Consider the following 12,060-nt stretch of genomic DNA (forward strand, 5'->3'; position numbering starts at 1 on the left):
ATTGCAATGAAAAGCCAGCTCACTGCAACGAAGAGTAGCCCCCGCTCGTCGCAACTAGAGAAAGCCCACAAGCAGCAACAAAGACCTAACGCAGCCATAAATAAATAAATAAAAGTAAATGTAGTAGTAATATTACTACAGAACTTCATAGGCCAGGTTGGGTACAAGATATGACGAGAAATGTGAGGAAAGAGGCTGTGGTCAGTCCATCAGATAGGAAGTCTGAGGTCATGATCAGCTCTCATAAATCATTTGGCTCGGGGTCCCAAACGTTGGTCAGCAGTACCAGACTGGCCCCAACTGGGGAGAAGCTTATTAAAAAGATTAATCATCACTAACAATGCAGAGTCTTCAGCCCCACTCCCAGAGATCCTTATTTAGTGGTCTGTGGTGAGGCCCCAGAATCTGTACTTTTGAAAATCCCCCCCCCCCAGGTAATTCTTATGTACATTCAGATTGGAGAACCTCTGAATTCTGACCCAGTTGCTTATCTGGTACTTGAACTTCATCTACAATATCCCTGACAGCCTCCAGGTGGTAATGAAACACTTTCAGAGATGGAGAGCTCGTCCTATTACGAAGTATCTCTGATGATGTTAAACCAACAACCGCACAAAAAATCCTTTGAGACTGAACTGAATTCTGCCAGCCTGTTTCTGCTACATTGAGGCCCTAGTACTGATCTCTGGGTCACTGAACAAGCCTCATCTTTCTTCTCCATGAGGGCACTTCAGTCACTTGGAGAGAACTGTTGTGTTTTATTGCAACATCCTCTGTTTCTTTAACTGTTCCTTCAAGACATGGTTTCCAGATTCCTCACCAGCCTCATCTTTCTCCACTGTACTCTCTCCACTTTTTCTGGATTCCTCTGAAAATGTATTTTCCAGAAATAAACTCAGCACTCCAGGTGTGGTATCAATAGTCGGGAACAGGGAAGAACTATCACCTCCCTGATTTTAGACATGATACTGCTATTAATGTAACCTAAGTAAAATCTTGTGAGATAATTAAATAGCCATATCATGTCTGTTGATTATAAAGTAGGAAGTCTCATAGATGTCAGGGAGGCCATTTATAGGGCTGCCTACTCACCTGTGTCACCATTGAGGGGACCCAGTTCCTGCAGCTCTGGTTTGGGAGGCTGATCTGGTCCTTGGCACCTCTGGAAGAAATGAGACAACAAAGAGGATGAAGGAAGAAGGTAGGAGGTCAATGTGAGGATGGATGCTATGGTAAGATTCTTCTAAAGGCAAGACAGGAATTCCAGTCGTGCCAAACCCAGCTCTATGCCCAGTTCACTTAGGCTTCCTTCCTCACCATCCCAAGGCAGCACTCCCTCTGTGGGGAAGGGGTTCTCAGAGCAGAATTTCTCATCTTGGCCAGGGAAACCCTCTGCGGGGAGTTTGATGCTGGTTGGTCTCTCCTTAGATTCTTGTGATTTGGCTAGGGCACCAACCATGGCCCCTCTCTGCCCTTATCTTTCTTCTCTAGGGACTTGGCCAGACCTTCTGCTATTACCCTCACCCCAGTTATGGCCTTTAGGTGTCCTAAAACTTCCTAACCCCCAGTTCAGAGACAATTCCCCTTCCCTCTCAGGGCCTGTGGCTACCACAACTTCCAGCCAAGTTCCCTGTATTGAAAGCAGAGCATCAAAGTTCAAGCCATGTTTTACTATGCTTCTTCTCTGCTAGAAGGGCTGTTTCCCCAACTATAAGGAGACAGCAGTACTTAACGTGACAGATGGGGGTGAGATACTGCAGCCAGGATGTACCAGGCACTATGCTGTCTTATCTATACAATCTCAGGTAATCTTCAGAAGGACCCTGGGAAATACGAATGCCCCCCAATTTAAAGATGAGAAGGCTGAGGCAGGTGAGGAGTTAATCAAGGTAAATCAGGGGACAACTGGCAGAGCCAAGTATTTGAGCCCTACCTAGTGGGCACTTTAACCAACCTTGGCCAGTGTGGGTTGAATCTGATCAAAGGAGAGAACTGAGGCAAAAGGGCCTTCTGTACCACAAGGCAGTGGCTCCCAGATTTCAGTTTTCATAAATAATATTTTGAAATAGGAGAATTGATATGGGTTGACAAGAAAGGATGCTGACAAAAATTATTTGCAGACTATCACTATCATTTCATAAAATAGAAGACATTTTAACCTTCCAAAGTATATTAAGGAAAGCTCAAGATAGTTCTTCCAGGAAAGGGGAAGTAACATCTTACTCAACGTTACACACACATTCACACCTTTAATTTTCTCATTTCACCCCAGAGAGGTGAAAAGTTGGTCAAAGTCTGGCACTGGCCACTGGACCAGGATCTGGGGTAGAAAAAAAATTTAAGCCATTTTGTATACTTTTCAAAATGCTCTAGGATGTTAGCTAGACTTATTGTGATCATTTCACAATGTATATAAATATTGAATCCTTAGGTTGTACACCTGAAATTAATATGTTACTTCTCAATTATACCTTGAAAAAGTGTTCTGATTAAAAAAAAAAGATATTCTAGGCCCCATTTTATTTTTATTAATTATTTATTTTTGCCTGCATTGGGTCTTCGTTGCTGCACGCGGGCTTTCTCTAGTTGCGGTGAGCGGGGGCTACTCTTCGTTGCGGTGTGCGGGCTTCTCATTGCGGTGGCTTCTCTTGCTGCAGAACACGGGCTCTAGGCACACGGGCTTCAGTAGTTGTGGCCCGCGGGGTCTAGAGGGCAGGCTCAGTAGTTGTGGCGCACGGACTCAGTTGCTCCGCAGCATGTGGGATCTTCCCGGACCGGGGCTCGAACCCGTGACCCCTGCATTGGCAGGCGGGTTCTTAACCACTGCGCCACCAGGGAAGTCCCTAGGCCCCCATTTTAAAAAACACTTCAATAAGTCAGCCTGTGAAAAGGCTATGAAAGCATTCAATTGTGAATTATCATTGTAAAGGAAAAGCTTTACTTTTTCCTGTGATAATAGATTAATAAAATAAAAATTATTAACAATTTCCTGAACTTGAGAATGAATGAAATGCTGCTAGAAAGCATACTTCCGGTTGAGGAGGGAAGAGGAGGGAAGAGGAGGGAAGAGAAGGGAAGGCTTCTAGAACATTCTACTCCTGCCCCTGGCACAGGGCCTGGCACAGGGCCTGGTGCAGCGTGAAACCCTGGCAAACTGAGCAAGGCACAGTGCTTCCCCCAGGCCCTGGTCCCCACATCTGCTCAGTGGCTGGCATGCCTGTCACCCTCCCTCCACCCACCCTGTGAAGTGTCTGCCCTCCTGCCCAGGGGACAGGGGACGCCTGGCCCAGGCACAAGCTGTCAACACAGGATTCTGGGGAAATGACAGGAGCCAGCCTCTCCACCCTGGGCTGGAGGAAGGAGGGAGATAAACACCAACGGTTGTCTTGTCCCTGTTGCCACCACTGGTTACACTAATCTGCTCAACGTTTTTATGAGAGTGAGATTTCCAGAATTCCAGTCTTGGCTTTTCCACAAATTTGGACAAGTCTCCTTCTTCCTCTGGGCTCCTACTTCCTCCTCTGTGAAGTGGAGGTGAGGAAGTCTTAGTTTCACCCAACGATGCCCGTGGCGTTCAAACTCTGAGGGTCTGATTTCAGCTCCTCTCAACCGCACTGAGAGGCAAGGGTTATTACAAGGGAGGAAACTGGAGCTGGGGAGGTAAGACACTGTCTAACGGGACCTTGATGTCAAAATCAGCATAAGAACACGGTCTCAGAACAGTAGAGACTGGAACAGTATCATTAAGGACTGTGGGAGTCTAAAATCACCCAGATCTGGGGCTTCCCTGGTGGCGCAGTGGTTGAGAATCTGCCTGCCAATGCAGGGGACACGGGTTCGAGCCCTGGTCTGGGAAGATCCCACATGCCGCGGAGCAACTAGGCCCGTGAGCCACAATTACTGAGCCTGTGCGTCTGGAGCCTGTGCTCCGCAACAAGAGAGGCCGCGATGGTGAGAGGCCCGCGCACCGCGATGAAGAGTGGCCCCCGCTTGCCGCAACTGGGTAAAGCCCTCGCACTGAAACGAAGACCCAACACAGCCATAAATAAATAAATAAAATATTAATTAATTAATTAATGTAAAATCACCCAGATCTGGATTCAAATACTAAATCCAACACTGTGTGACTACATGGCCTCTCCAAGCCTTGGTTTCCTCAGGAGGTTATTTTAAGGATTAGATGAGATAAGGCACCTATAACATCTGGCATATTCTAAGATCTCAAACATGGCACTATGAAAGTTATCACGTTATGTTTGAAAAGCATGGCAACAGCAAAGACGCACAGTGCTTTCCTAGATCTTCTAGGCTGCCACTGGCCTCAGGTTGCCTGAAAAAAGTTCATAAAGCTCATGAGAAACTGTCTTCTCCCAAATAACCACCACAGAAGGTGAAAAACTCTTCTCCACTAACAGCTTCCAGACCTTAGGCAGGACATGGCCTTGTGCTTGAGTCTCCAGATCCTGACGGCACCCCTGCCTCCAGGATAACTCCTCCAGAATGACATGCAAGACTCATAATCTGTCCTCACTCTACTGTTCTCCTCTACATTTTCTTAATATTTAAATATTGGTAAACATCTTTTTCCAAATATAGTGGTAATAAATAATACATATTTATTCATTATTGGAATATTATATATACTTTCTTACATCTTACTTTTTCAAATATGAGCATTTACTACATGTCATTAAATATTCTATAAATATATTAATTTTAATGACTTGAGTATGACATCCTTATGGGTGAATTTAATCATTTAATCAATAATCCACAGCTGAATATTTTTTTAATCCATACAACCTCTACTGGTTTTAAATCATTAATATTACTCAATATCTAATTGAGTGTTTCATTTTCTAAATACTTTGCAAGAATATGTTGACCGCAAAGAATTTGCTTTTTAAAAAAAATAATGCCTTCATGTATCTCCTTCCACTCTCTAACATTTCTATGAAGCTCCCACTTTGAGTAGCTTTCTGATATTTGTGATCTAACTGTAAAATGTTATTCCCTCCCACATGTGAATAAACATAAATCCAGATGTGAAAAAAAAATCCACATCGTTTTTTTTCACACTGAGGGAAAAAAAGTTGAGGGACTTCCCTGGTGGTCCAGTGGTTAAGACTCCACGCTCCCAGTGCAGGGGGCACAGGTTCGATCCCTGGTTGGGGAACTAAGATCCCACATGCCGCACGGCACAGCCAAAAAAAAAAAATCCACTGTTGAATATTTACATTATTTCCATTTTTTAATTTCCAAATCACGCTTTAGAGAACATACTGATTTATAAAATTTTTCACACATCTAAAATTACTGGCTCTGCCTGTGCTCTGCAACAAGAGAAGCCACCGCAATGAGAAGCCCGCGCACCACAACGAAGAGTAGCCCCCGCTTGCCGCAACTAGAGAAAAGCCCGCGCGCAGCAATGAAGACCCAACGCAGCCAAAAATAAATAAAATTTTTAAAAAACAGAAATATAAGATTAAAAAACAGAAATATAAGATTAAAAAATAATAATAAAATAAAATTACTGGCTCTACTTTCCAGAAAGTTTTATCAATTAACTCACCCACTAATAGCACACAGAAGGCCAGTTTCACGGCAACCTTGTCTACATGGACTAGTGTCTTTTTTTTTTTTTAATTAAAAAAATTTTTTTTCATATTGACCAATTTGCTAGGCCAAAACCAAACCAAAACAACCTACTGTGCTCCTGGCCCAAGATGCACAACCGTGTGTTCAAGACCATCCCAGCACGACACATGGTCAAGAATTTCTCAGGCCTCCAGGCCCAGCTCATATATCATTTCCACTTGGTCTCTCCCCAGGGCTGAGTTAGCTCCTGTCAGCGCTACGCTCCAGGGCCTGTTCAGACACCTATGTGAGTAGCTACCCAGTTATCTGTACTTCTGCTAGTCCAAGGGGCTCCTTGAGGACAGGGACCATTTTTGAAATCGACTTTGGATTTGCCCCAGTATCTGTTATGATGCCCAGAACAATATTTCTAGGAATTTGCAGGCCTAATAGAGGGTCTCCTGTATTAGAACCACCTGAAGTCCTTGCTTAACATAGCTCCCAGGCCCAGTTCTAGACCTACAGCATCCGAGGGTGGTGTCTGTGTGTGCTGGGAAGCTCCGATCTACCAACCCATCCAGGTGATTTTGAGGCTCCCCAAAGCCTGAGGACACACAGCCCAGAGCTGAGCAGGAATCGATAAGCAACTGCTGCATGGAAAATTCCCACGGTGGGGCCGTGGCTACTTCCTCCTCAGAGGTCATGGAGCAGAGTTCACCCTGCAGTGGGAGAGGACAGGAGCTGGGAGGGGGCCACAAAAATTTTCCCTTCCAAAAGCAGAGTGGGGCCGGCCTCAGACTGGGAGGGGCATCCGGCCTGAGCTCTGGAAGAGGGATGGCAGCTTCCTGTGTCAATGGAAACTTGGGCGAAGAAAGCTATGAGGTGGCAGCTAGCAGCACAGGATGGAGGGAGAACCCAGCACTGGGGGAGAGGCCAGGAGACCCAGGTTCCAGCTTCACTGTGTGACTTGAGGGAAGTGCTGTCGCCTCTCTGGACCTATCTGTGATGGGTCAGGGCTGGAACAGACGTTCTCCTCCGTCCTTCTGGGCTCCAGGGCAGCCCTTCAACTAAGAGGGCTGGAGACAGGGCCCCTCCATCTTGGTGACATGCACCGTTCTGGGGCCCAGCTCCTTGCTGTCAAGCAGACCAGAGCTCTGCTCTGGGTACAACCAGAAGCAAACCTGGTCCGCGGTAGAACACGGCTCCGAAAGCAGACAGGGTCCAGGCAGAGCGGGAGGACAGGGCCCAGAGCCGTGAGGAAGCCAGGCAAGCTCATACTGGGCCTGGCGAGACCCTCTCGAATATGCTTGCATTTTGGAGGGGAAATTGACCAAATGGAAGGTGTCCAAGAGGAGCTGACAGGATGTGGTAGGAGATTCAAACCAAGTGACAGGAGGGACTGTTAATAGTTGATCAGCCTCGAGAATAGGCAAAAAGCAAAAACAAAAAGAAAAAACTCTGGACTCCATCTTCAAATCTCTGCAGGACTGCCATGAGGTAGAAGCTGCTAGTGTGCGGTCCACAGCCTTGAAGGGCAAGGTGGTGTCCAAGGACTAGAAGTTTCAAGTGCAATATGAAGAATCTCAGAACTGTCCCAAATAGAGATAGGCTGCCTTATTGGAGGGTGGGGTGGTGGTAGTGAGCTCCCTGTCACTGGTAGCATACAAGAAGAGGCAAACTTCATTTTGCAGGTTGGACTGACTGAGTGATCTCAGAGGGCCCTCAACTCCAACCGTCAATAATTCTATAAAATATCCCTGATGTTCAACAAGTAAAGACCTCCAGTAAGCATCAAGTGTTTAACTAGTGCAGGCGGTACATAAAACCCACCAACATTAACAGAGTCCCAGGGGGCTCTGTTGAGTATTATTCAGGTTGCAGTACTTTGGGGTGAATTTTCATAGTCTCATACTAAAGTGTCCAGGATAGACTCACTTCCCTCAAATTCCGAGCCTCATCAGGAAAGAATGAGGAAGGCAGAAGCAACTTGGATAGAAACTTCCCAGCTATTCCTTCCCTTGAGAATCCCACTAGGATGGAAGCCAAGCCCTGAGGCTGGCTCGGCCTTTCCTGAAGACACTTGGTCTAACCTTGCTTTAAGGACCATCACTCCATCTTCTTCATGGGCCTTTAGGCATTGTGTATTTCTGATTGAATGGTGTGATTTATGGCCTCGTTATTCCTGCTTAGCTTCGAGAATTTAGTAATCAAAGGACCCTTAAGAGTTCACCAAGCTCCTCTGCCATCCCCATAAACCACAGCCCTGGCTTCCCTTGGTCGCATAGTTCTGTCACACCCACCTTGGCTGAGGAAGGCTTACTGGGACCCAGAAGACAGGCATGGAAGGGCCCCTGGAGACAGTTTATTCCAATCCTCACCTCCTATTTCCAGATGGAAAAACTGAGGCCCAGAGGGGTGGTGAGCAGTGCTTGTCAGAGGCCACAAAGCAGGGAGCAGAGCCCTAAAGGGAATCCAGACTTGAGGCGGAGCCCCTTCCGCGTCCTTCGTGCACGCGCCAGATTGATCCAAGTAGCCGAACGTTTAGGGGATTCTGAGCTTCAAGGGACTCATGTCACAACCCTCTGCAGTACCAGAGCTGCTTTTCCGGTGTCAGAACTCAGCGTGGGTGGGGCCCCTGGCACCACTGGTTTCGGGATCTGAACAACCACAGCAGAGCCCATTGGCTGAGGGTAGAGGCAGGAAGGAGGTGGTGGCGGAGGCCTGTGGAGGCAGAGGCCCAAGGGGCCCCTCCACGACTTCGGGTGGAGGAGAGGCAGGACCTAAATGTTCAGGGCTGTTGAGAAATGTTAGCGTTCACACCCAAACTACAGAGGCTCGGATGTCAGAACACCCTAACCACAGGCCTCAGCTTCCCCATCTCTAAGATGGGCAGAAGTATTTTGCCAAAGCAATGCCTGAATGTGATTTCATTTTCACGCAGCCAGGGACACCAAAGATTTACTTCAACTTGTTCATTTTACACATGACGGCGTCAGCATCAGCCAGTGCCTGCCTGGGGACATGCCGACGTGACCACGCAACCGAATGAAAGGAAGGAGCGCCAGCCAGTACCTCTCAGCTGTGTCAGGAGGCCCCGCCTATTCTCTGAATACCTGCAATGCCCCTAGAACACCCCAAGTCAGGGGCGGATGTGGCCTCCATCCCTCCCATCTGACCAGCTGACGAAAGAGATCTCAGGGGAGGACAGAACCACTTCCCTCCCACGCATCTGCTGAGCCCACCCATGGCAGACAGTGAGCGCAGGGCCCAACCCCTCATTCACAGATGGAGAGGCTGAGGCCTAGGAAAGGGTTTCCAGTATACCATATCCCCTTCCCTCCTCCCTAGAGCCCACCTTTTCCTTTCCTGTATCAGCCTCCCAGGGGGTCTGCAAGCTCTGCTCGCCTGAGAGGGCCTGGAGCTGGCAGAAGCACTCGGTACCATTTCCAGCATTTGGGTCAGCCCGCCAGGCAGAAGGACCCTGAAGGAGTGGGACAGAAAACGGTGTCAGTGGCCACAGCGGGGGAAGAGACGGGCTGAGGGCATAGATACACGGCTGGATATCCACCTGTCTCACCAACCCAATGGCAAACTCCCCAGTCGGAGTCTAGAGTCAGGCCCCTGACTTGCTACTTGCTTGCTGTGTGACCTTGGGGAAGCACCCTCCCCTCTCTGGGCTTCTGTTTCCTCCTCTCTCTGGCATGGAGTCGGGCAATGGGATACATCAGGGCCCTTCTGGTTTGGGTATGCTGTGGATGCAAAGGAAGGGGCAGAGTGAGGTCATCCTGACACCTCATCCTCTATCAGTCCTGTCACGCTCGCTGGCTCCAGGCACAGCAGAGCTGGCAGTTGGACACACGCAGCTGTCAGCCCCTGCATGGAGAGGGCTTCTCTGCAGGACAAGGAAGGAGGGGCCCTTGCTCAGGAGGGTCTGCGGGGTGTCCTGAACCCTTCCTACCACCCTCTGTTCTTGAGCAGCTCCTGTGGAGAGGATGTAAAAGGGGGGGGGGGGGCTGGAGTGCCTGGAGCAGAAGATGACAGAGCCCAGCAGCCACCTCGCAAGGTACACGCGGCAAGCACCCCCACCCTGCCATAGCACGGCCAGCAGAGACCGGCACCCGTTAGCGAGGACCGTGGCTCCTCCAGGGTGCTCAGGGCGGGGTCACTTGTAACAGGGAAACGCTGGAAACCAGGCTCATATCCACAACAGGGCACCAGCTCAATACACTAAGGTATATAACACTAGGCAATGGCACTCATATGTTTAAAAAAACAAAGTAGGAATTTACCAACAAGAGTGGAAAGCCATTAGGTAGAATATCAATAGGCAAAATACACTATTTCTACTGTACGTAAATGCACAGGAAAAACTACCTAGAAAAGCGCACACTGATGGCAGTCAGTCATCATCTCTAGAGAAAGGACTAGAATTATTGCAGTCAAGGAGGGGGAGCTTCAGTTTTGCCTAAATTCTTAGAATTTTTCAATCAATAGTGTATTCAGGTTTGACTTGTGTACAATGAACGACAAAAGGCAGAATAAATACCTCTCTTGGAACCTAAAAGCAGCCATGGCGATCATTTTACAGGTGGGGAGATCAAGGCCCAGGGAGAGAACCAGCTGAGATCACACAGCAAGTTAGTGAAAGAGGCAGGAGTGGGACCCACTCTTGACCCCCGGCCCAGTGCGCTTTCCTCTGCAGATGCTGCAGCTGGTGTCCAACAGCACTTGGGCCTTGTCCAAGCACCTCCTTGTTTGCAGTGTTCCGTACTCTTCTGCCAAGCCATGGTTCCAAAGGGGAGGCACTGGGTTCTTCCTGCCCATTTCTACTGGTGGCAAGGTGGGGGAGGGGTGAGAGAGGGTGGGGAGTAATTAACCTTAAAATATATGTTTCCTAGGGCTGCTGTAACAAATCACCACGACGCTGGTGACTTAAAACAACAGAAATTTATTCTCTCCCAGTTCTGAAGGCTAGAAGTCCCAAACCAAGGTATCAGGTGGGTTGGGTCCTTCTGGAGGCTCTGAGGGAGTTTCTGTTCCATCCCTCTCTCCTAGCTTCCAGTGGTCGTCAGCAATCCTTGGCGTTCCTTGGCTTGTAGCTGCATCACTCCAATCTCTGCTTCTGTCATCACATGGCCTTCTCCCCGTGTATCTGTGTCCAAAGTTACCTCTTCTTACAAGGACACCAGTCCTTGGATTAGGGCCCACCATCATCCAGTATGACCTCATCTTGACTGATTACATATGCAAAAACCCTGTTTCAAATAAGGTCATACTCATAGGTTCTGGGTGTACATGAGTTTGGGTAGGGACACTAATCAACCCATTAAAGGGACTTCCCTGGTGGTCCAGTGGTTAAGACTCCGTGCTTCCACTGAGCGGGCACGGGTTTGATCCCTGGTCAGGGAACTACGATCCCACATGCCGCGTGGCACGGCCACAAATAAACAAACATAAAAAAATCCATTACAGATAACTTTTCTGATGTCAGAGCTGTTTTCTCAAGGAGAGGGCAGGGGGTAGGGTTGCACGGGGTGGTGGAGAAATGACAAGGTTCGTTGTACACTCTGAAAAAGAACTTCACTGCTGGGGAGGAAGGAAAACTGGAAGTAGGTCAGTTTGTACATCACTTATCTGGGGGGAAAGCATGGGTGTGGGATGGATGTATTGTGAGGCATTTGGCCTAGATGTTCTGGAAGATTCAGATTTGAAAATAAAGTGACACAAGATAAATGATTTTTAAGGATTCACATTTACCTGGTGAGAGAAGTCGATGGCTTGTCTTCGGGTGATGGATAGATTTAGATCTATCTATGCTAAAGATAGATGGAATTTCTCATTTTCTCTCTCTCCTTCTCTCTGCCTGGGGCGGGGCCCTGGGAGCTCCCCCTCTACCCACCTGCAGTTCCTGCTCCCTTCCTGGCCCAGACCCTGGTCGACCAGTCATCCGGGATGGCTCACAGTGCTCTGAGGGTAGAGGACACTGAGAGAACAAAGTGCAGGCCTTGAGGATGGAAACCCAAGTGCACCCCGAGATGTCAGAGCCAGGATTCAGGCCATCCATCAGACTCTTCCTTTTCTGGGGGCTACCCAACTTTTTCCAAGTTTGGTTTTTGAACATGAACGCTCATGAATGTTATACTGAGGTCTCTTGGAACTCTTTTTCAGGTAGATTTCAGACTTTTGCTTACTAGCCAACCTATGAACACTGAGACGTCTGGTGGCAGCCCCTCCTACCAGGAGTGTCACTATCTTGACTTATATGGCATCCTGTTTCCGGACGAACGATTTGAAGTTTTATCTTTTCGGCCCTTTTTATAACAAAAAAATACAAGTGATGACGTGAAGCATGGGCCCCAAACTCAACACCCAACTGAGGCAGCAATGGAAGTTCTGAGTTGGCTGGGGGCATCTCAGGCTCTCAGGGACCTATGCTAGCTGATTGGGAATTCAGCTACAAAGGAACAGAATTAAAAAACATGT

The 12,060-nt window shown here is 48.2% G+C and overlaps 1 protein-coding gene across 1 annotated transcript in view; it reads right to left on the reverse strand.

Moving 5' to 3' along the window:
• Nucleotides 1-12,060, reverse strand: part of CCDC69 (coiled-coil domain containing 69) — a 36,139-nt gene that overhangs the window by 18,219 nt on the left and 5,860 nt on the right. Inside the window, exon 2 of the mRNA XM_082381530.1 lies at nt 1,093-1,162. Within this exon, the coding sequence (XP_082237656.1) occupies nt 1,093-1,162 (70 nt within the window). The remainder of the gene's footprint in view (nt 1-1,092; nt 1,163-12,060) is intronic.

Source organism: Balaenoptera borealis, assembly GCF_965194805.1.
Source record: "Balaenoptera borealis genome assembly, chromosome: 2".
NCBI lineage: Eukaryota > Metazoa > Chordata > Mammalia > Artiodactyla > Balaenopteridae > Balaenoptera > Balaenoptera borealis.